Raw genomic sequence first — 26258 nt, 5'->3', positions numbered from 1 at the left:
CTAGATGACCATGGTTGTTGTCATAAAACAGCAAGATGACCATAGTTATTGTCATAAAACATCAAGATGACCATGGTTATTATCATAAAACAGCTAAATGACCATGGTTGATGTCATAAAACAGCAAGATGACCATGGTTGTTGTCATAAAACAGCAAGATGACCATAGTTATTGTCATAAAACATCAAGATGACCATGGTTATTATCATAAAACAGCTAAATGACCATGGTTGTTGTCATAAAACAGCAAGATGACCATGGTTGTTGTCATAAAACAGCTTAGATGACCAAGGTTGTTGTCATAAAAAAGTAAGATGACCATGGTTGTTGTCATAAAAACAGCTAGATGACCATGGTTGTTGTCATAAAACAGCTAAATGAGCATGGTTGTTGTCATAAAACAGCAAGATGACCATAGTTATTGTCATTAAACAGCAAGATGACCATGGTTGTTGTCATAAAACAGCTAGATGACCATGGTTGTTGTCATAAAACAGCAAGATGACCATGGTTGTTGTCATAAAACAGCTTAGATGACCAAGGTTGTTGTCATCAAACAGCAAGATGACCATGGTTGTTGTCATAAAACAGTAAGATGACCATGGTTTTTGTCATAAAAACAGCTAGATGACCATGGTTATTGTCATAAAACAGCTAGATGACCATGGTTTTTGTCATAAAACAGCTAGATGACATGGTTGTTGTCATAAAACAGCTAGATGACCATAGTTAATGTCATAAAACAGTAAGATGACCAAGGTTGTTGTCATAAAACAGTAAGATGACCATGGTTGTTGTCATAAAACAGCTAGATGACCATGGTTGTTGTCATAAAACAGCTAGATAACCATGGTTGTTATCTGAAGACAGTTTAGATGACCATTGTTTGATTTTCATATCATTTATAATTTTATATTTTCAGTTATATCTCCATACGAAGAAGAACCACAAAGAGTATTTTATGTGAGGATGAAGTTTAACTTACGGAAACCTGGTAGTAAAGCTAAACATACTGGGTTCATGGTGAGTACTCTACTTCCATTTTATAAAATATGGACAAAAGTTCAAAAAAAAAATTAAGAAATGTTCAATATAATAACTGGTATGTTAAAGTTTTATCCATTCCATCCCAAAATGAAAAGGAGAAAAGAATCTGTCAATTATCTGAAGTTAATTGACAGGTTCGTTGCTCTTTTCAATTAAATTGTTTAATTTAAACCTTGATAAATCAGTAGATGTCAAACTGATTCATTATTGGAACATCATTAGGCAATCATTAAATATTATATTTTTGCCTATGAATGTTACATAGGGATTTATCAACTGTTGATGGAACATACCATGTAACAATATAAATATGGTACTTTTTGTGTTGAACATTTTTAAAAGGCATTGTTCTAGGATATGTCAGTCCATTGTCAGTATAATGAATTGGATTACATCAGTTGCCAAATTGTCTACCTTAATGGCATTTCTGTGAGTGGCATAGCGGTCATTTCTTTAAGTGTAGACACCATTGTCTGTTTGGGAAGATTGTGAGAATAAAACATGCCCTCTTGCAGGTTTATTTTGTTAGAGGACATAATATGTTGTTTGGGTAAGTTTTGGTAAGACAGCCTCTAACACATCAATTGTATAGTCTTTTTATGTAAGATAGGTTGGGTATTTGCAAAGATAATGTTGGGATTTTGCAATTTTTTGTTGCCCATTGTCATCTTTTGCAAAAAAAAAATGCTGTCTGCTTTTGGCCATGATCATACCGCCATATTGTATTTTGTCAACATAATGAACATTCAGAAACAATCATTGTTACATCTCTGGCATTACTTATAGGTAGGCATGACATATAATTATAATCTGATATAAGTTAAATATTGATGATGATGTCCTGGTTTTTCCTAATTCCACAATTGTACTGTATTAAATATGAACAGTGTGAAGCACAATAGAAGAACAATTGGTGAAAGTGATTGATATGACCAGGAGAGTTTTCCATACCAATGTTACATTGATTAATTTATCCAATCAAACTGTTTCCATTATATTGAGATAATATGAGATATGATAGGGCATAATTGCTTGGGAAAAAAACTCAGGGGTCTATAGTTATCTGCATTTATGCAGAAGTTCTAACTTTTCAGGTAAAACAGGTACATAAAAACTTTTGACAATGAAGGAATCTTTATTGATTGTGCATTATTGACTTAAGAATAAGGATTCTAAGCAATTACTGATTGTCTGGGTGTTATAACTAGGTGAAATTATTTGTTGATAAGGCATGCAATCTTGTAAGTTTTGCATAAAGATGGAACTTTCTGAAACAATAGAAAGAATATGCCACTTTAGTACAAAATGAGAGAAAAAATGCGAAAAAAAAACACAACAAAAGTTTTTCTCCTCAATAAATTAATTGTCATTTCAACGATTGAGAATGACATTATATTTATATATAGACTGCAGTCTTTGGATACTGTATTTATTCATGAATTTAGGGATCTTAAATGCTATAAAGATAAAAATAGATTAAGTTATATGGGTGTAGTAACAATCCTTCAAATTGGATTGTTTGTTATGGACTTTCTAAAAAAAAAATATGAAGATTTTATTGCAGGTGTAAACAGATTTTAATGGAAAGCATGATAAGAAATGTCTTTAAAAAAGAAATGTTTAATCTTGACAGAAATGGCACAATATTATTTTCTCCTCTATCAAATGAATTTGTATTGGCAGGTTAATGTATTAATGTAGGTTCACATAATGCCAAATAGGTTGATGGTTAATGGAACAATAACTTAATAATGTACAAACTGAAATCACATAATGCTTTTCTTACAAATGAAGTAAAATTTACCAATGACTAATTCATACATGTATTTTTAAAATGGCAGGTTTTTGTTTTCATGTCGTATATTTTATAAAGGAAAAGGAATTCTTAGCAATCAAAATGTAGAAATGTAATACATATGTTCCATTTTCACTGACTAAGTGCATTAAAAAATTAGAATTCAATTATTTATCTGACTGCAGCTGTTTTGAGTGATGGACCTATAATTTGTCTGATGGATAAATGAATTGTTTTTGATAAAGTTTTTTAATAAAGCAGCCTAGATGATTGACTTTTGTTGACAATCCTGGTATTTTAAGGTTGGATCAGATGAGATATTTCATAATTTAAAAAGCATAGGGAATTCATTGGTATAATTTTCTTGGTAAATGCTTTAACTATAAGGGAGGAAAAATGAAAGAAAATCAAATTTTGTCATTTTTAAAAGCATTTTATATGAGAATCAATTATTTACACTGACATTTGGGAGAAAGATATTACTTTTAGAAATTTCATTTTTGAAGTTGAAAGCCTAACATAATAATAGCTTTGTAGCAGAGCAAATTTTGCATTTTCATATTTATTCCAAAACAACTTAAAAATTTCTTAAACAAATAAAGACTTATAATACTTACAATTGTTTGTTTGTTTGTAAGTTTTTATCAACAAAAAGTTAAATGCATTTTTCAGTGTTTGTAATGGAAGTTTTATGTAGTTTTCTTTTATACCAAATTTGATGATCTACTGGTATTCTTATTGAAGCTGCATGTACATAATAAAAAAGTCATATATGAACATGCATTATGCATATATGAAGCTTCCACAATCTTCATGTGTAAAGTGTGAAATGCTGAGTGGCCATAATAATATATATTTTGTAGGTACAGCAATTTCGCATCAGTTTTCATTACAACGATGATGTATTCCTTTACCAAATAAGTGAAAACTTAATGTGTAAAATGTTGCTGTCTTGTTCATGTGTCATTTCATGTTTTGTTTGATAAATTACGAAGGCTGTGAAAGTAACGGCTGTCCTTGGATGGGGAAAAAAATGTCTTCATTTACATTTCAGACCAGAGTTTTGACATGGAAAACTTGAATATGTTTACAACATGTCTGCTTTCTATACTATTTGTCATTTTAAAAGTGAAACATAAAAATAACTGGTTTATATGTGATTAATGAATGACTTGATAATGTTGAACTTTTCCAACCCTCTAACATACTTTGCTTTTGTCAGGAGTTTTATGATATGTAATATCAGTAGCTTTGGCATTTAAGTACTTCTTAAAATTATGAGTTTTTCTATCTGAGCAGCTTTCTTCTGCTTGTCAAGTTATTTCTCTCTTGTGTTGGCTACCAGCAAGCAGTAAGATAAAAGATAAATGTTGTATTAAAACTTCCAGTTGAGTATATCTTATCTTCATAATGCCTTTGGTTAGTACAAAATTTTCTAAAGTTGTATATAAATATGATGATACCAGAATATCACTATCCTAGAACCATAACTTTTACTGAAAGTGACAGTTTGCTTGAAACCAGTAGTGTAATTGGTTTGCTGCCCCATACACCAGAGGATGTAATGGGCAGTAAGAAGAAGAAGTAGTGTTTGGTTATTTATCAAGACTCTCAACTCTGGCATTATAATCCTTTATGAATCCAGAAAGTTTTTGGTTAAGGATTTATAGCTTACGTTTTTCAGACAGAAAATGTTTTTATTTTTCAGTTGGTGCAATGGTCGGGTAAAATGAAGCGTCATCTGTCTATGAAACTTGGCACTGTGGTGACTGATGGTCTGTTGTGTATATGTCGTCCAATGCAGACAACACCATTGCTAGAAATAAGAATGGATGGTAACATGTTTATGTCAAGACATGACCTTGGGATGACCTTCACCTTTTGTGATACAAGGTTAGTAGTTTTTTGTCTTTAAGCACATTGGGCTTCAGGATAGAGACTGTCATTCTGATATGCTACTATTTTAAAGTATACGCTACCATAATCGGGTTTGAATAGCTTGAACCAAGCTGAAAACTGCTGGCTGTAAGCTCTAAAGATAATACATGTAATATCTGAGAATGCTAAATATAGAAATGATTGACAAGTCATAATGTCAACAGGCCAGAGTAATAGAAAGTAGTGGATATTTTACAAACTATTTTGTTTATGGATTTAATCACCACAAACACTGATTTAAACTTGACATAAGATATAAGACAATCATGATACCTAGCACATAATGTCCTTCAAACAGCAATTATTAATCAAAGGGCTGCAACCTCTGTGGTATTTTCTGATCTTTGCAATCTAAATCATATTGACTATCTGTATGTATTTTCCTATATAAGTTTATTTTTATATACTATAATTAATCTTCTTAAAATCATTCTGCCAAACAGTACAAATGATATCATTCACTATGACAGTCAGATTATGTGTACTATGCTCTGTTGTGTATATTCGGTAACACACATAGCTAAAAATAGCATTTCATTGTTTAAGCTTTTAGCGAAATCAGCCGAACATTTTCATTTGGGTAAAAATGATTATTCAGCCGCGAAATTTGTGATTTGTAACCTACATATTTCTAATTGACTGACTCTAACTGTAATTCGTTAAATGCTATACATTAAAAAATATTCTTTATTATTAAATTGCTGTATTTTAAGCAGTTTCTCGGAGTTAGAACTACTTTGCGTTTTACTGGTCTGTTACGGAAACTTTGTGTTAGACCCGTGTAAACTGATAAGATTGTATTAATAACTGATTTCGCGATTCAGAAGAATTACAAAAATCAGTAAAATATTAATAATAATTCTATAGTGTAATACTCAACTTTTCCCCATTTAAACAAAAACATTTCATAAGAAAATTAGTTTCTTGGTTAAAAGTATATTAAGACTGTGAAGGAATTTTAGTTTGTTATTTTCTTGAAAAGTGCTTTCCTAAAATATCTTGACATTCAGATAAAATGTTTAATCATTATTTCTTCAGGCAAAAATTCCTATCCCAGCAAACTAATAAGGATATTATGAACATTAAAAAAATCAAAATGATTGCAGGCTTAATTCTTATAGTCAAGTTTTGTATTTTTCAAAGCATATAAGTTTAACATCATACAAAGTAGAATCTATATGTACTGGTAAAAAGCTTTTCATTTTGTCTTGCGGCAGCACAATCAAGCATGCAATCAACCATTATTAGTTACCTTAAAGCCATTGATGTAATTGTAGACAATATAAACAATATGAAGAGTTTATTGTTAAATATTTTCTCCAAGCTTACAGAATGTAAGTAATTCTACTCAGGTGCTGGTTTGTGCCTGAAATAATATACAACGGGTCACATGAGGTCTTTCTCCAACAGTAAATCTGGACCTACCTTGTATACTGTATCATTGCCATTTTAACTACCCAAACCCCTTCCACCCCACCCTCCATGCCCCCCCCCTCCCAAAACAAAAACACAACAACAAAAAACAAAAACCAGGTATTCTGTATATTAAGGCAGAGTACTTCAGTTTTAAACATTAATTTTATCTTTAAAATACTAACAAAAAAAAACAAAATTCAAATTCTAATATTAACATCAGATTTCTCTTAGAAAGTTTTCTTAGTAACATGTATTGTTGTATTTGTTATGATATTGTGTGATGTATAATGGAGAAGCTGCTATGTTTGCATGTTGGAGGAACATTAATCTCTCCTTGCTACAGTAACATAGCTCTAAGGAAAATTGTGACAGCACTAGCGGAAATCTTGATTTCTAATTACAGGAAAAGTGTAATAGAATTAAATAAATGGAAAAACTACAAGATGAATATAACTGCAATTATAAATACCTGTTTCCATTTATTAGTATGTTTGTTAGTGTAACATAATAATTTAAATATAGCAGAGGTTTCTAATAAAGAGGACAGTTTATTATGATTTGATGGGTATAATTATGCTCTTGTTTTTCTGATGTAATTAATATTTTTGTGAGGCTTTTTTTTAGATTTTTTCCAAGCTTTATTCCTTTTTCTTCACTGTTTTGATTATGAGTGATCCTGTATAAGCTAAATGAAGCTTTAAACAAATAGTAATTGTCTGCTGGACTGCACAAGATGTGAATGTCAGTGCATACATTAGAAGTCTGGTGGAGGGCAATAAAATCCATTTATATTTGAATCATCAAAGATATCTTGAATTCAATAAAGGTATAAATGGCAGGTTACTTGCACTTGTCATATATTCTGCAGATATATACCAGTCAGATGTAAGAAAACAGAATACAATCAAACATTACAGCCTTGCTTAAGTAAATGGTATATAAAGAATCATTAATAAACCTCGCACCTTTCAAATTATAAAGATATATAAAGTAGAAAATAAGTGTTTTGAAGCATCCTTGTACAGCTGAAGGCAGTCTTATAATATGACTTGGAGTTTTACTGTAAAATAATTCAGTCTCAGATATTCTGTTAAATGTTTTTGTTTGGCACGTCTTGGAGTATCACGCAGTGGACTGACATTTTGTCATCCAATTAAGGCTCAGCTGAAACTTGCAAAATCAATGTAATGCATAACAATGTTTATAGGGAATGTTTCTTAGAGAAAACTGCTAAAATCTGGCACTGATATCCTTATACACAAAGCATTCAGGCAGTAAAAGCGTTTTTCAAGCGTCCAATCTTATTGTGAAAACAGCAATATTATTACAATTCTTGTATGTTCCTTTCTAAATATAAACAATTTACTGGCATTTTAATTTGGAAGAAATGTAAATGAATTGATTAAAATTCCTCCCCAATTCTGTATTGTGGGCTGAACATGGCTAAATTGCATTACCATTTCAAGAAAAACTTGCTTCATTTGTAAGCAGCGTATTGTCAATGGAACTTTATTTATTTGAATATTGATTTACAAACATTACATTCATCAATATTGGTTGATTTATGTAAGATTAATGTTACCTCAAGCTGTTTACCATCTATATTTGACTACAGTCATGAAAGAGACTTAAAACCCTGCACAGTTCATGGAGTATAAGGTATAAGTTATATATGTGCCATGCATTTAAATATTTGAGTCAGTAGAACAATATTACATTATAACTCTCAGAAAAATATGGTGTAACCTCTGTAAACTGGCCAACTGCATAGCAATTACCTGTAGGTGCATCTACAGTATCAGTACTTCCCAAGTAAGGCTGCATAGTAAATGTTACCTCTGTAGAACAACATTGCCTAGCTATAACTGGAATGTTTGTCTTACAAATGGTGTTGTTTCACAAAGATGTACTGTATGTTAGTGCCCAACACTGGTTCTCCATCACTGTTGATCAGGAAAGTGGAGAAGTCGGCTATAACTTAAGTTTGATACTGGTACTCTGAACACTTTAATGTTACCTGGTGTTTAATTAATTAACACTTACCATGCTAAATTACTTAAGTTGACTTTTCAAACTTTTAATCTGGAGAAAACCATTCATCATTCATTAGTGAAAAATTAAAATAAGTACTGACTGAGTAGCACAGTACAAAATTAATATAACATAAAATAGAAACCAACACAAAATGCAGGTATGAAATCTATTACCTGAAATAAATAGTTTTCTCCCAAAATATTATCAGTTGATAAAATGACAGTTTGACATATAGCTCTCAAAACAACTTAATAAGTTCTAAATGTTATGACAAAATAAATTCATTTGTTTCTGACAAATGATATTTTTGCATTTGCATTTGTTTTTGTAATGTTCACATTTTTTTATAAGCAGAAAAGTTTAAGCTCTGCTACATTTATACATGTCATAAAATTCAAGCAGACTATGCAGACATTTTATGTAGATGAAAATTGTTCTCAAAGTACAGTGACAGTATTGGCTGTTACCTACACAAAAACTGTCTTAATGCTTAATTGTGTGATTAGTATTCTAATTTTCCTTTTCATCTTTTGTTGAAATAAAATAGATAAAGTAAATTGTAAATTAATTGGTTTTTGATTGTTTGTACAGGTAGGATGCTGTATAAGAGGTGTTTAACTCCCTCCAGGGACACTTTGTGATAAATGTATGAGAGATGGAAACTGTCACGTACTACACTCTTATATTGATCTCATTGGTATTTTAAATCTTATGAGAATATTACCTTGTTCAGATCCATTTCACCTCTTCCGCTGATTTTATGACAATAATTGCTGAACGTTGTTACCATCGGTCAACTTGATAGAATATTCAGCTTTTCTAAGCATGAAGAGATGTAAAAGATATGCTACAAACATGCTAACACTTTGTTAATTATCTCCTCTCATGCACATAAAACATAATAACATTTTTAAATGATCTCCTTTCATGGAGGCGCAAAAATGTTTTCTAGAGAACATCTGTAAGAATACACTTTGTAAAAAGATCTCTAGTCATGGAGGTACAAACATGTTCACACTTTGTAACAGATATTCTTTGATCAGTGCTTTTTCTGCCCAATTATTCCCAATCCATAAAAATATTCCCACAAGCTGCCAAAAAATGAATTTTCTTACAGAAATTAAACTGTTTTTTAAAGGTTATCAACATGTTAACATTTTGATTAAGATCTTCCTTGTAAACCATCTCTTGTCATGGAGGAACAAATATGCTGACACTGAATATAAATTGAAGGTTTAGAGCGAAACTGGTCTATCTGCTTCTATTTCTATATAAAGATGGACCAGATTCGCTCTAAACCGTTGAAATGTTATATCCTGGAAGTGACATTGACTGTGTAAGAGTTCTCCGACCATGAAGGTAGGAAACTGTCAACATCTTCAAGATTAACACTTTGACGTGATTATTCTAATGGAATTTCATTGTAAATTCGTAAAACTCTATTGATCTAAGCTGTTGAGATTATTTTTGTATTTGTTGATGTTTTAAGCTCACCTGAGCACATAGTGTTCGCATTCAATGAAAAAATTTAATTAGATATGAGCTAAACTTGCCCAGAATTTGTATCACTAGCAGAATATGATCTTCTTGCTTCCATTATTTAAGTTATATGCTTCAATCATGCATTCCCCCCAGTTGTTACCCCTAAAGGACCAAAATAAGTTTTCTTTTTTCTTCACAAAATTTTATGAAATAAAAAAATTCCTTCTCCATTCATGTAAGTGGTATAAGATTGGCCACCATTGTACACTCATCCTTCAGTATGTCACTATAATTTATTTCCAAATTTTTCATATTTTTATCATAAGCATGACTGTTATTTAAGGGAGTCTGCTAAAGGGACGAAAGTGATGATTTATAAGCTAAAACCCGTAACTTGATATTTTCAAATTTTTTATTCATAATTCAAAAGATTAAAGTTGATTCAAGAAGTTGTTAAGATGTTTTGATAGTGCTCTATGATTTTACATTAACATTAATGAAATAAGTTGATTATAACAACATTAATCATAGAAATCAAGTATTATAATGACAATCAATAGGATCTGCCATAATAATTTAAAAGTATCCAATTACTAGGGTTTAATTCATGCCATCACATGCATCATGCATGTGTAATGCACTCCAATATTTATCAATGACAAGAAAACGAACATTAATATAAACATCATTTCAAATAACATTGTTTTTCTTATCATAGATATCACTATTCACAGTAAAATTTTGATTATAAAATATTTCTATAGACCATTGATTTTATATACAAGAAAAATTGACAGTGTAGTGGATATAACTGTGACAGTGAAAATACATTAGTCATGTAAGATTTATCTAAATTGATTCTGATAAATTTGTTTAAAGAGACTACTTGCAGTTTGAAACTGGAGTAGTTATTAAGTCATAGCCTGTATCTAGCTAGGCCACAAGTGCTGACAAAGGTCAACTGGCACATCCATTCCATATGATCATGGTCTGCATTGTTGGCAGCGTTCAGTCAGTACTTTTTAAGTTTATTTAAGATATTTAGCATGGTAAATGGTATTAAAAGTAATACATGTATTTATATGACACCAGATAGACTTTGAGATAGACTGCATAGTTTGATTTTATAGGATGGTCTGATATTGGCCTGGTACTGTTCTCATGACATTGACCAGTTTCATAATTATTGCAAGTAAGGAGTGGGAGTGCAGGGCCAGATATTTCTATGAAATATCTTATGTTTTGAAAGAAATATGTACAAATAGAGATAATGTTCTGCTGGGAACATACAGTATGTTTAGCTATGTAAGAAATGTCTTGGGAAGTTGTGAGGAAATTTATCAAGATTACATGTTTAAAAGGAATAAGATTTATTTATGATGTGTCTTAAGATGTAAGATTAATTTGATAGCAGGATGATGAAATGAATTAACTATGATATAATCTGCTAAGAAAGGCTATGTTTATCCATATACATGTGTAACTATTGTAAGAATACTTTGATTGAACTCATTTATATTAAAAGTCTTGCATTTAAAGAATCACAACAGTGATACTTTTAAATATTGGCCCATATAGTAACTATTCCGATGGCAAGGGGAAACAAACCTAAACGCACACACACACAATGCATTTTTATAACACTTTAACAATTGCAGGTAAATATCAGCTGCAGTTCAACTTTGCACCATATTAACTGACTGAAATATGATTGTTTTAAGTCACCATAAAAAATGTGTACAATTCTTTATTTTTTCAGAATAATTACATTGATTGGGTATGAGCCAAGTGAAGTAATTGGTAAAACAGCGTATCACTTTCATAACCCGATAGATGCCCCAAAAGTGGGTGATTGTCACCACAATTGTAAGTATATTTGTCTTAAATTATAAACTGTGTTTTACAAGGAATATTCTAATACAGTCTCCACTTACTTATCATGTTTGTTGAGACATACTGATCAAACCATTTATCATTTTACTTTTAACTTACTGTGATCAGCCTTTTAGATGGCATCTACATTTACACATTATCCTCATGGCCAATGATCTCTGGACCCTTCTTTACAAAATAGCTAAAATTTGTGTCTTTCTGAAACAAGATGGCCACCAGAGCTACAATTTGAAAAATCTGAAAATAACATTTCCTGTTCCCCCTGAATAACCTTGATAGAATTTGATAAAACTTGATAGGAATTATTCTTGGTTGGCTCTGTACAAAACTAGTGAAAATTGTACAAGATGGCAGCAAGAGCCAAAAATAGAAATAAATTTTAACCATATTGTAGATTTTGATGAATTTTAACTGTACAGGAATTAAATCCTCACCTTATGCTGTAATGCAAAAGAAGGTCACAGTTGTAGCTGGAAAGGCTTTATGGTAAAATCATTAAAACTTGCTCATCAGAAACTACAATAACCAAGAGCATGATCTTATGATCCCCTAGTAGCATTATCTTGTGATCCCTCAGTATTATTATAGTTGCATTATCTTGTGATCCCCTAGTAGCATTATCTTGTGATCCCCTAGTAGCATTATCTTGTGATCCCCTAGTAGCATTATCTTGTGATCCCCTAGTAGCATTATCTTGTGATCCCCTAGTAGCATTATCTTGTGATACCCTAGTAGCATTATCTTATGATCCCCCAGTAGCATTATCTTATGATCCCCCAGTAGCATTATCTTGTGATCCCCCAGTAGCATTATTTTATGATCCCCTGCAAATTATTTTTGTAAATCATTCATCATGGAATCAAATTTGGCTTTGTCTTGTGGCATCTATTTTGCATAGATTTTGTTTCTGAAACTACATGGCGTTAGCATTGTACAAGTTATAATCTTTTCTAGCATTGAATTTCAGATGAGCAATATAGTGTCATTATAGCCCTCATATTCAGGTTGTTGCTGGTGCTATAATTAAAGGTAGTTTTAGAGAGATGACTCACAAATACTTTTCTGTAATTATGAAATGAGCACAAAAAGACACAGGTCTACATGCAACCATTCAAACATTGCCTATTTTGTCTAGACCTTGTTAAATACGTGATTTTTATATTGCAAGAATTTCATGGTATTACTAGGATTTTTTTTATTGTGTTTTAATGAATATTTTCCCTATTTGCTTTGATTTCTGATAAATAAAAAGCTGCATGATATGGTTTTATGACGGCTTGTCATGCTAACTGGGTATAAAATGTGGAGATACGGACAGCAGTAATTGATTGTGAAACAATAGGGAATATTGTACATATGGAATTGCTTTGAAAGGGAATGATATGTAAAAGGAGATATTAAACACTGTTTTTTTCCATTTCACCCCGATAGGGGTTGGGTTTTTTCCCCAATTTTTAATTAGGTAGAAATTTAGTTGTTGTGTTTTTTACTCAGAGATTATATTTCATAATAAATTGTTTTAGTTCTAGAACATTATAGCATGTGGAACATTTTGCTGGCTTATGTAGGAGTCTTTAATGTGTGTATTTTTCCAGCTTGTCCTTGATATTAATTGAAACATGTAAATGGCAAGCTGTGTAAATATGGAATTTTGTTATTGATGCAGGTGTGGTACATCATACAGTTATTGTTTATGTTGTCTCTAAATTATTGAGTTTTGATACCAAACCATGACATAGGAAAGTCATATTCAGGAAGAGTGTGTAGTTTATTTGACATCAAAATAGACCCCTCAATTTGAAGTCATTAAACTTGATAATTATTCATTAGTTATTCATCAAGATGAATTTTACTTAACAACGTTTGGAAGTTTTTTGTCATCAGCAACAAAAGCAATGATACAGTTCAAGTTTGTTGGCATAAGATGGTAGATTGGTAAAATGTTGGCCTAATATTGTTTGCCTAATTAGCATACACCAAACATGTAAAGTATTGCCAACATACATGTAGACTTGTCTTTTTGAGTATTAAATGTGTTCATACTCATTTACGAAACTCATATGACTCATAAATTTTGAAAATGTTTACATTTATATAAAGTTACCAACCAGTATTTTGCATGTGTACAAAATGCATTTGCAGATTAATGTACTAAAAATTAAAAAAAAGAAATTTAGTCAGACTTCTAATTGACCAGTTAAAATGCACTTGAGAAATTAATCAGAGAAATGCTTGTTTCGGTGTTCATTTATTATTAATTAATTATACAGTATTTTGTTAATTTGTGTAGGAAGATATATATAAGCTTATAACACTCTCAAATTCATTCCTGGAACAAACCACTACTAAGCAATTTAATAACAAGTTTCTTGCTTACGGATACCAAGGTTCGCCTCTGACAGGGCTTTAAACCCCATTCATCCAGCAATCCTTAGATAACTAGTCTGCTACATAAACCATTCAGCCATGCCACTTGGAAATTGCATGATGATTGTTGTTTCTTTGTTTGCTTAAGGAGCTGAGACTAGAGTGTTTTTCTTAAGGTGTCCAATGAGTATGGTCAAGTTTAAATGTGTTATAAGTGCATTGATATTGATATTGATTCTTTGGTCTAGACCATGACAAAGAAATCTATTTTCAATATTTCTTTACAATAGAAATAGTCAATTGAACCAAGTGAAGTGTTTTTTGAGATATTAATAATCTTGTTATGATTGTCTATCATGCTAAACTCGCATAAAACTAGAATAGCTACAGTTGAATGTTATTGTACAACTGCAGGGAATCTCTTAGGTGTATATGCACATACATATAAGGTAGGGACACTGGAAAAATGTTTCTAGATTTTGTAAATACAGTTGTTTTGATATAAATGTTGTTACTTAATTTAATTTAATGGATGATAATTGTTGTTTGTTTCCCATCCCAGTTGTACTGTTTCATAACAGAACTTTTAATACAGTCATTATGAATAATTATATATAATTCAGAATTGCTAAACATTTATTTGTAGGAGTTCATCTTGATGAAGATAATGTAAAAATGTTTAAAATTAGAATTCTAAAGTTGTATTATAACTGCCAAGCCGTATTATCTGTCTTAATCCTGGAAGTTAAGAGACATTTTAGACACCCAGACATATTTTCAATTATTTCATTGATTTGTTTATTCATGAAATGTCACCTTACCAAACCGTTTCAAAAAAATGGTCATTTGAAAAAACCAACTAGGCATTAAAAGCCCCCTTACAAAATCATATCTACAAAAAGTGGCACCTTTCAAATCCATATCAATCACAGGCAGGCGAACTAACAAAGTCAGCAGTGGTTTGCTCCCCACCAATTAGGGATCATGAGTTAAAGCCCTTCACAACCATGTTACGGCATATGACACCAGTACCGGCTGGCTAATAGATTCCAGGAAGGAGGCAAAAGAGGGGATCAAATAAGTAATAAACTTTCTATATTGAGCCTAAATAAATTATGTTCAAACTAAAATCATATTTTTTAAAGGGGACCACCTTACAACACAACTTGAAAAAAGACAACAAAAAGAGTCATTATAAAATACAGAACTTTCTATGTTGTACAAATTGGCCACCTATACTAACCATGTTAATGAAAGATCTACCTTTTAAAGCATTACATTACAAAATTTAATAATCCTAATACTTCTAGTGGCACATCTTTGTAGTCTGATAATTGTCTGCACCTTTCCTAAGTAAGTTTTTTTTTTAAACTTTCTGAAAAAATTATGAATGGTTGTGTACAGATTGAAAGATGGACAAGTCAATTAAAACCCTGTCAGGATCAAGGCGTTGTTTCCTTAAGAAAGAAACTTGGTTCCCTTTGCTAAGTACATGTGTGTTCATTGCAGGAGCTGATTTGAGACTATTATAAGCTTATAGCTTCCTTCAAAGACAAACTAAATAAATCCTGTATAAACTAAACCTTTATTAATAAAAGCCTCATCTTACCAAGTCATATCAGCGTGTGCATTTCCAAACATTGCTTTATTAATAAAAGCCTCACCTTATTAAACTGTTTCAACAAGTGCATTAACAACAAAAACATCTTCTCATACAATAATCATATCAAAGATAATGCAACCTTACCATATGAACACATTTAATAAAAGCATTATTTTATGTGGCAAAGTGGGTAACATACTATTCTTAGGATTGCTGGCCAATGGGTACAAACCCCATTGAGGCAAGCTATTTTTTCCATGAGCAAGAAACTTTTTACTCATTGCATAAAATACTGGTTGGTTAGAGGAATGGATTTTACGTAGTTTCATTTTAATTAACACAAACTGACATAAATTCATATAAACTAAACTTGCAAAACTGACAGGTTATAAAGTCATATTAACACCTTTCCAAAGTATGTACATGTTACAAATCATATCGACAAAGCTCCATCTTACAAAATTATATGAATCAAACCCAAACTTTACAAAATAATAAAAACAAAAACTGAACCTCACAAAGTTATATCAAACAAATGCCCAACCTCACAAAATCATATCAACAAAAGTTGCACATTTACAAAATCATATCAAACAAACGCCCAACCTAATGAAATCATCTCTTCAAAGCCCAACTTTAAAAAATAATTATTTTACAAAATAATGAATTACTTAACAAAATAATATCATAAAAACCCATTGTGACAGTATAAAATCATATCAAACAAAAGCCTAACTAACATTATTATATAAAAAAAAAAACCATCCTCACATCATCATATCAAACAAAAGCAAATCCTCACATCTTCATATCTATCAAAAGCCAATCCTCACATCTTCATATCAAACAAAAGCCAATCCTCACATCTTCATATCAAACAAAAGCCAATCCTCACATCATCATATCAAACAAAAGCCAATCCTCACATCTTCATATCAAACAAAAGCCAATCCTCACAACTTCATATCAACCAAAAGCCAATCCTCACATCTTCATATTGATCAGAAGCCAATCCTCACATCTTCATATCAAACAAAAGACAATCTTCAAAACTTCATTTCAAACAAAAGCCAATCCTCACACCATCATATGAAAGAAAAGCCAATCCTCACATCTTCATATTGATCAAAAGCCAATCCTCACATCATCTTATCAAACAAAAGCCAATCCTCACATCATCATATCAAACAAAAGCCAATCCTCACATCATCATATCAAAAGCAATCTCCATCAAATATCCAAAAAGCCAATCCTCACATTCATCATATCAAACAAAAGACAATCCTCACATCATATATCAAACAGTAAGCCAATCCTCACATCATCATATCAAACAAAAGCCAATCCTCACATCCAATCTCATATCAAACAAAAGCCAATCCTCACATCATCATATCAAACAAAAGCCAATCCTCACATCATCATATCAAACAAAAGCCAATCCTCACATCATCATATCAAACAAAAGGCAATCATCACATCATCATATCAAACAAAAGGCAATCCTCACATCTTCATATCAAACAAAAGGCAATCATCACATCATCATATCAAACAAAAGGCAATCCTCACATCATCACATCAAACAAAAGGCAATCTTCACTTCATCACATCAAACAAAAGGCAATCTTCACATCATCATATCAAACAAAATGCAATCCTCACATCTTCATATCAAACAAAAGGCAATCCTCACATTAAACAAAAGCCAATCCTCACATCTTCATATCAAACAAAAGCCAATCCTTAAATCTTCATTAAACAAAAGTCCATCCTCACATTTTCATATCAATCAAAAGCAAAAACCTCACATTTTCATATCAATCAAAAGCCAAACCTCACATATTTATATCAAACAAAAGCCAAACCCAATAAATAATATCAACGAAAGTTGCATTTTACAAAATCATATCTATCACATTACAAAAATCGTATCAACAAAAGTTGCACATTACATTAGCTTATTTATGTCAGTGAAATGCATAGTACATATAGTTAAATCATTGTTGATGGGACATAGCAAATATTCAGAGCCAGTCTTGATTTTGAAAGTAATATTTGAGTGAATTCCAGTAAATAAAACCAAATTATATAGTGTATTATATACATGTGAATTATTTTTACATTTTCAGTAATAATCAAGGGGACATCAGTGAGTAAATATTACAGATTCCTTGGCAAAGCGGATAATTGGGTGTGGCTGCAGACTAGGGCAACAATCATCTACAATACTGCAAATAAACCTCAGTACATTGTCTGCATGAATTATGTTATCAGGTACTTTCATTAGATATTTCTAGCTTGCAAATGTATAATCAAGGTCTTTTTATTTCAAGAATCTCTGATATATGTCTATATACTTCCAGCAACAGTTTTAACATTTTTAAAGTTTTCATGCCCCCACATGATAATTGAAGTGGCATATAATGTTGCCCCTGTCTGTCTGTTTGTGCATCTGTGGATGGATGTGTGTGTGTTCAAAACCTTGTCTGGCCCATAACTCTTGAATAAAGGATTTTATTTTGGCACAAATATTTGGCATAATGAGATGGTGTGTCATGCACAATTCTTAGATCCTTAGCTCCAATGTCAAGGTCACACTAAGAGGTCAAAGTTCAGCAGTCAAAAAATATTGTCTGGCCTGTAATTCTGTCATGCATCAAGGGGTTTTGAAATAACTTGGAAAAAATGTGAAGCATGATGAGACGGAGATTTTGCTATCAGAGATTTTGCTGTTGTTCTTTAAAGCACACTTATGTCCTTGATGCCTTCTTGTAAACTTTCCATCAGTAATGAATCCCACTTCTCTATATGCAATTTAATTTGAATTATTCTACTATTTGAAAAACTATATGAAAATTAGTTCATAAAATAAGCATAACTTAACAATCGGTTTGAGTTTTCCTACCAATGAAAATTTTTTTCAGATATATAGGTTAACGAACTGGGACATTTGGAATCTTTGTTGCGTAATGACAAGGTTATTGTAGGTGATGTTATTTGGAGGAAGCATATTCTTAGAATTACCTGTACAAAAAGTTTATTTACAAGTACATTAGTACTGTGCGAACGTGATTTCCAAAATGTCATTATCCACATGAATTCCCCTTACGCTCTGGGGCAATTCTGGCAATGCAATTTTCACTACTATTTATTATACCCCCGCACAACAAAGTTGTAAGGGGGGTATACTGGAATCAGCTTGTCCGTCCGGCCGTCATTTGTAGGAATTTTATTATGAAATACTACTATATCTGTTATATTTGTCATGTCTAGCTAGAATATAAACTATCTGCAGTAGTTACTTCCCCTGACCAGTACATTACTGTAGTGTGATAAAGTCAATGTGAGGGCTTGGACCAGAATGTACAAAATATATCTTTCAAAATTCAAATGTTGCCTCATATCAGTACTTAATAGTACTTTGATAAATAAAAGTAGTTCAATTGGTTGTTACTATGGTAAATTCCTGACAAAATTTGTTTTCCAAATTTATTACATCTGAGCACAAAGTGTGCAAAACTAAGGTCATGTAATCATGTGTCTGTGGTTCATTGTTACCTCAAATTATTTAAATAACATCTTTTCCTAAACCTTAAGGTACATTTTTAGCTCACCTGTCACTTTGTGACAGGGTGAGCTTATTTAATTGCTTTTCGTCCGGCGTCCGTCTGTCCGGCGTCCGTCCATCGTCCGTAAACTTTTACTTTAAATGACATCTCCTCATAAACCACTAAGCCAATAATTTCAACCAAACTTCACAGAAATGTTCCTTTGGTGGTCACCTTTGAAAATTGTTCAAAGAATTTAATTCCATGTAGAACTCTGGTTGCCATGGCAACCAAAAGAAAAAACTTTAATTATCTTCTTCTAAATAACCCAAAGAGCTAGAGCTTAGATATTTGGCATGAAACATCTTCTAGTGAGTATCTACCAAGTTTGTTCAAATAAAAGCCCTGGGGTCAAAATTGGCCCCGCCCCAGGGGGTCATTGATTTTTCCTATATGCATATAGTAAAAACTTAAAAAATCTTCTTTTAAAGAACCAAAAGAGCTAGAGCTATGATATTTAAGATGAAACATCTTCTAATGGGTGTCTACCAAGTTTGTTCAAATAAAAGCCCTGGGGTCAAAATTGGCCCCGCCCCAGGTGGTCTATGTATATAGTAAAAACTTAAAAATCGTCTTTTAAAGAACCCAAAGAGCTAGAGCTAAGATATTTAGCATGAAACATGTTGTAATGGATGTTTACCAAGTTTGTTCAAATAAGAGACCTGGGGTCAAAATTGGTCCCGCCCTGGGGACATTGATTTTCCTTATATGTGTATAGCAAAAACTTAAAAATCTTCTTCGAAAAAACCCGAATAGCTAGAGTTTAGATATTAAGCGTGAAACATCTTCTAGTAAGTGTCTACAAAGATTGTTCAAATAAAAGCCCTGGGGTCAAAACTGGCCCTGCCCCAGGGGTGTCATTGTTTTTAAATATATATGTGTAAAGAAAAAACTTAAAAAATCTTCTTTTAAAAAACCCAATGAGCTAGACCTTAGATGTTTAGCATGAAACATCTTCTAATGGGTGTCTACCAAGTTTGTTCAAATAAAAGCCCTGGGGTTTAAACTGGCCCCGCTCCGGGAGGCCTATATACAGGTGAGCGACTTCAGGGCCATCATGGCCCTCTTGTTACAAATTCTCACTGGAATGTTCCACTATAAATGTTATGTGAATTGTTCAAATCTTACTTTCAAATAGGTCACAGGAGCTCAAAATAGCTTTTAAAAGTTAAATCCTTCTCAGAAACTACAAAACTTAAAGTTGAATTAGGTATATGGAAACCAATATAAACTGAACAAATGTGAAACCTGCAAAAACTAGGATAGAGGACCATATGAAAATGTTGCACTCTAGAAGAAAAGATGGTTGCTATGGTTACATAAATGGCAAAAACAATGAAAGCTGAACATAAGCGAGATCCTGTGATAAATCTAAAAGTGCAAAAGCAAAGTTTGAAGACACTGATAATGTGGATTGAGGACACTTTTTATTATGATACTGACAATGTGGATAGAGGATACTTTTTATTATGAAACTGACAATGTGGATAGGGGATACTGTATATTGTGACACTGACAATGCGGATAGAGGATACTTTATATTATGACACTGATGATGTGGATAGAGGACATTTTATATTATGACACTGATGATGTGGATAGAGGATACTTTATATTATGACACTGATGATGTGGATAGAGGATACTATATATTATGACACTGATGATGTGGATAGAGGATACTTTATATTATGACACTGATGATGTGGATAGAGGATACTTTATATTATGACACTGATGATGTGGATAGAGGATACTCTATATAATAATAATAATAATAATAATATCTTTATTTAAAGAAGGTTTCACATTAAGAACATACAATAACAATCATATATATCTTATTTCCAATGTGGCCTTCTAAAATAGAAAACAACAACAACAACAACAACAGGACATGCATAGGTAGAAAAATGAATTTATAATATGTAATTTTTAGAATAATACAACTCATATACTTTCGACAGACACTCAACAATTTGTTAAACATATACTTATATTGCATCATTCGTACGTTCGTTCATTCGTTCGTTCATTTATTAATTCATTCATTCACTCACTCATTCATTCATATGAACATCAAGATATGCTTTGTATTTTTCTTTAAGACATTTAAGGTTATTAACATTACGAATATTTAAAGGTATATTGTTCAAAATGTTCATACCATAATAAGAAAATGTGTCTTTAATATAATTTGTTTTAGGTCTTGGCCATAATACACTATCTTTTCGTACATCTTAAGTTATATATTTTGTTGTCGGATAAAGTCATCAGTTCTGTCATATAAGTCGGTGCCATGTTATTTAAAGTTTTAAAAACAAGCACCGCCGTGTGGTATTTACATCTGTCAAGGAACGGTAACCAGTTAAGAGTTTCGAATAGATTTATTGACGGAGATCTTTGAGGTTGCTGTAAAATGATTTTAGCAATTCGTTTTTGTAACTTACAAACATTATTTATGTAGTTTGTGTTTCCTTTACCCCATATAATACAACAATAGTCCATAATGGGCAATATAATTATATGCATTGTAAAACAATAATTTCATATCAAAGTGCAAAAAATACGATTTTTTTTTTCAATAAGGCAATTTTTCCGTTAAGTTTTTTACAAACATTGTCAATTTGCATGTGCCATTTTAAGTTGTTATCTATGCAAATACCCAAGACTTTTTGATCAGTTACATTTTCAAGAGCTATTTCATTTATCTTAAGAATTAATTTTCTCATAATATTTACTTTTTGTCTTGTTCTTATTACCATACATTTTGATTTATCTGGAATCAAGGCCATATTATTTATTTTGCACCATTTGTCAATGTTATTTAAATGATCTTGAAGTTTTATTTCTACTTTTGATATATTTTCTCCGGACTCATAAAGAGTAGAATCGTCTGCGTGTAAATCAATTTTTATATCATTACCAATGAAAGCTATGTCATTTATGTATATTAGAAATAATAAAGGTCCTAATATTGAGCCTTGTGGAACACCGGAAATTATTTTCATTGTCTGAGATTGCAGATTACCTATCTTAACCAGTTGTATTCTGTTAGAAAGATATGACTTAAAAAACTTAACGGCATTTTCAGAAAAATGATAAAGTTTAAGTTTATGCAAAAGTATTTCATGGTCAACCAAATCAAAGTCTTTCTTTAAGTCTAAGAATACAGTCCCGATAATTTTTCCACTGTCAACATCTTTTAACCAAGTATCTATTAAACTAATGAGTGCAGTAATACATGAATGATTTTTACAAAATCCTGATTGTTTATTATGAATTATGTTCGTTTTTAGCTCACCTGAGCATATGCTCAGGGTGAGCTATTAGGATCACTCTCCGTCCGTCGTCTGTCGTCCGTCGTCTGGTGTCCGTCGTACGTCGTCCGTTGTCCGTTCACACTTTTCAAACGACATCTCCTCTGAAACCATAAGGCAGATCATAATGAAACTTCACAGGGATGTTCCTTGTGTGAAGACTTAACAAAGTTGTTCAAAGAATTCCATTCCATGCAAAACTTTGGTTGCCATGACAACCAAAAGAAAAAAATTAAAATATCTTTTTTTAAGAAATCCAAAGAGCTAGAGCTTAAATATATGGCATAAAACATCTTCTAGTGAGTTATCCAATTTTGTTCAATAAAAAGTCCTGGGGTCAACATTGCCTCCGCCCAAGTGGGGTCATTGATTTTCTTTAATATATGCATATAGTAAAAAACTTAAAAAGTCTTCTTTTAAAAAAACTCAAAAAGATAGAGCTAAGACATTAAGCATGAAACATTTTCTAGTGAGTGTTTACCAAGTATGTTCAAATAAAAGCCCTGGGGTCAAAATTGGCCCCGCCCCAGGGGGTCATTGATTTTCCATATATGCATATAATAAAAACTTAAAAAAATCTTCTTCTAAAAAACCCAAAGAGCTAGAGCTTAGATATTTGGCATTAAACATGTTTTAATGGATGTCTACCAAGTTTGTTCAAATAAAAGCCCTGGGGTCAAAATTGGCCCCGCCCCAGGGGGTCATTGATTTTCCCTATATGCATATTGTAAAAACTTAAAAAAATCTTCTTTTAAAGAACCAAAAGAGCTACACCTAAGATATTAAGCATGAAACATCTTCTAATAAGTGTCTACCAAGATTGTTCAAATAAAAGCCCTGGGGTCAAAATTGGCCCCGCCCCAGGGGGTCATTGATTTTTCCTATATGCATATTGTAAAAACTTAAAAAAATCTTCTTTTAAAGAACCCAAAGAGCTAGACCTAAGATATTAAGCATGAAACATCTTCTTATCAGTGTCTACCAAGATTGTTCAAATAAAAGCCCTGGGGTCAAAATTGGCCCTGCCCCAGGGGGTCATTGATTTTCCCTATATGCATATAGTAAAAACTTAAAAAAATCTTCTTTTAAAGAACCAAAAGAGCTAGACCTAAGATATTAAGCATGAAACATCTTCTAATAAGTGTCTACCAAGATTGTTCAAATAAAAGCCCTGGGGTCAAAATTGGCCCCGCCCCAGGGGGTCATTGATTTTCCCTATATGCATATTGTAAAAACTTTAAAAAATCTTCTTTTAAAGAACCCAAAGAGCTAGACCTAAGATATTAAGCATGAAACATCTTCTAATAAGTGTCTACCAGGATTGTTCAAATAAAAGCCCTGGGGTCAAAATTGGCCCAGCCCCAGGGGGTCATTGATTTTCCCTATATGCATATAGTAAAAACTTAAAAAAATCTACTTCTAAAAAACCCAAAGAGCTAGAGCTTAGATATTTGGCGTAAAACATGTTCTAATGAGTGTCTACCATGTTTGTTCAAATAAAAGCCCTGGGGTCAAAATTGGCCCCGCCCCATGGGGTCATTGATTTTCCATATATGCATATAGTAAAAACTTTTAAAAAATTCTCTTAAAGAACCCAAAGAGCTAGAGCTAAGATATTAAGCATGAAACATCTTCTTATCAGTGTCTACCAAGTTTGTTCAAATAAAAGCCCTGGAGTCAAAATTGGCCCCGCCCCAGGGGGTCATTGATTTTCCCTATATGCATATAGTAAAAACTTTTAAAAAATTCTTTTAAAGAACCCAAAGAGCTAGAGCTAAGATATTTAGCATGAAACATGTTCTAATGGGTGTCTACCAAATTTGTTCAAATAAAAGCCCTGGGGTCAAAATTGGCCCTGTCCCAGGGGTCATTGATTTTCCCTATATGCATATTGTAAAAACTTTAAAAAATCTTCTTTTAAAGAACCCAAAGAGCTAGACCTAAGATATTAAGCATGAAACATCTTCTAATAAGAGTCTACCAGGATTGTTCAAATAAAAGCCCTGGGGTCAAAATTGGCCCCGCCCCAGGGGGTCATTGATTTTCCCTATATGCATATAGTAAAAACTTAAAAAAATCTACTTCTAAAAAACCCAAAGAGCTAGAGCTTAGATATTTGGCGTAAAACATGTTCTAATGAGTGTCTACCATGTTTGTTCAAATAAAAGCCCTGGTGTCAAAATTGGCCCCGCCCCAGGGGGTCATTGATTTTCCATATATGCATATAGTAAAAACTTAAAAAAATTTTCTCTTAAAGAACCCAAAGAGCTAGAGCTAAGATATTAAGCATGAAACATCTTCTTATCAGTGTCTACCAAGTTTGTTCAAATAAAAGCCCTGGAGTCAAAATTGGCCCCGCCCCAGGGGGTCATTGATTTTCCCTATATGCATATAGTAAAAACTTTTAAAAAATTCTTTTAAAGAACCCAAAGAGCTAGAGCTAAGATATTTAGCATGAAACATGTTCTAATGGGTGTCTACCAAATTTGTTCAAATAAAAGCCCTGGGGTCAAAATTGGCCCTGTCCCAGGGGTCATTGATTTTCCCTATATACATAGAGTAAAAAGTTAAAAATCTTCTATTAAAGAACCCAAAGAGCTAGAGGTAAGATATTTAGCATGAAACATGTTCTAATGGATGTTGACCAAGTTTGTTCAAATAAAAGCCCTGGGGTCAAAATTGGCCCTGTCCCAGGGGTCATTGATTTTCCCTATATACATAGAGTAAAAAGTTAAAAGTCTTCTATTAAAGAACCCAAAGAGCTAGAGCTAAGATATCTAGCATGAAACATGTTCTAATGGATGTTTACCAAGTTTGTTCAAATAAAAGCCCTGGGGTCAAAATTGGCCCTGCCAGGGAGAGGGGGGGGGGGGGCAAAAGTCATTGTTATTCATTATTTGTGTATAGTAAAAAATTAACATCATGAAATATCTTCTAATGGGTATCTTCCAAGTTTGTTCAAATAAAAGCCCTTTGGTTTAAACTGGCCCGGCCCTGGGGGCCTATGTTCAGGTGAGCGACCCCAGGGCCATCATGGCCCTCTTGTTTCAAAGAATGAGTGTATTTGTTTGGCAATATGGCGCTCAAATATTTTGGATATAGTTGACAAAATTGATATCGGTCGATAGTTATTTGCTTCATTCTTATCCCCCGATTTAAAAATAGGTATAACTCGAGCTCTTTTTAAATCATCTGGGAAAATATTAGATTTAATACTATTATTGATAATTGATGCAATTATTGGTGTAATATAATCTCCACAATATTTGATGATGTTTGGTCCAATTCCATCTAATCCTGTAGATTTTTAGCTCGACTATTCGATAAGAATAAGTAGAGCTATTGCAGTCACCCGAGCGTCGGCGTCGGCCTAACCACTTATGTTAAAGTTTTTGTAATAGTTCAAATATTTTCAAAGTCCATTGACATATGGCTTTGAAACTTTGCACACTTGTTCACCATCATGACCCCAACCTGTAGACAGGAGAAGGTAACTCTATCAAGCATTTTGACAGAATTATGCCCCTTTTTCGACTTAGAATTTACGTTAAAGTTTTTGTAATAGTTCAAATATTTTCAAAGTCCATTGACATATGGCTTTGAAACTTTGCACACTTGTTCAACATCATGACCCCAACCTGTAAACAGGAGGAGGTAACTCTATCAAGCATTTTGACAGAATTATGCCCCTTTTTCGACTTATTTACGTTAAAGTTTTTGTAATAGTTCAAATATTTTCAAAGTCCATGGA

At 32.3% G+C, this 26258-nt stretch overlaps 1 protein-coding gene across 1 annotated transcript in view; it reads left to right on the top strand.

Moving 5' to 3' along the window:
• Positions 1–26258, top strand: part of LOC132715097 (hypoxia-inducible factor 1-alpha-like) — an 84288-nt gene that overhangs the window by 33192 nt on the left and 24838 nt on the right. Inside the window, exons 2-5 of the mRNA XM_060698077.1 lie at positions 924–1024; positions 4552–4736; positions 11473–11579; positions 17709–17853. Coding sequence (XP_060554060.1) covers positions 971–1024; positions 4552–4736; positions 11473–11579; positions 17709–17853 — 491 coding nt within the window. The 5' untranslated portion in view covers positions 924–970. The remainder of the gene's footprint in view (positions 1–923; positions 1025–4551; positions 4737–11472; positions 11580–17708; positions 17854–26258) is intronic.

The sequence above is a fragment of the Ruditapes philippinarum genome, unplaced genomic scaffold (genome assembly GCF_026571515.1).
Source record: "Ruditapes philippinarum isolate M1 unplaced genomic scaffold, ASM2657151v2 ctg1340_1_1_1_1, whole genome shotgun sequence".
Lineage (NCBI taxonomy): Eukaryota > Metazoa > Mollusca > Bivalvia > Venerida > Veneridae > Ruditapes > Ruditapes philippinarum.
This window is presented reverse-complemented; position numbering and strand designations above follow the sequence as displayed.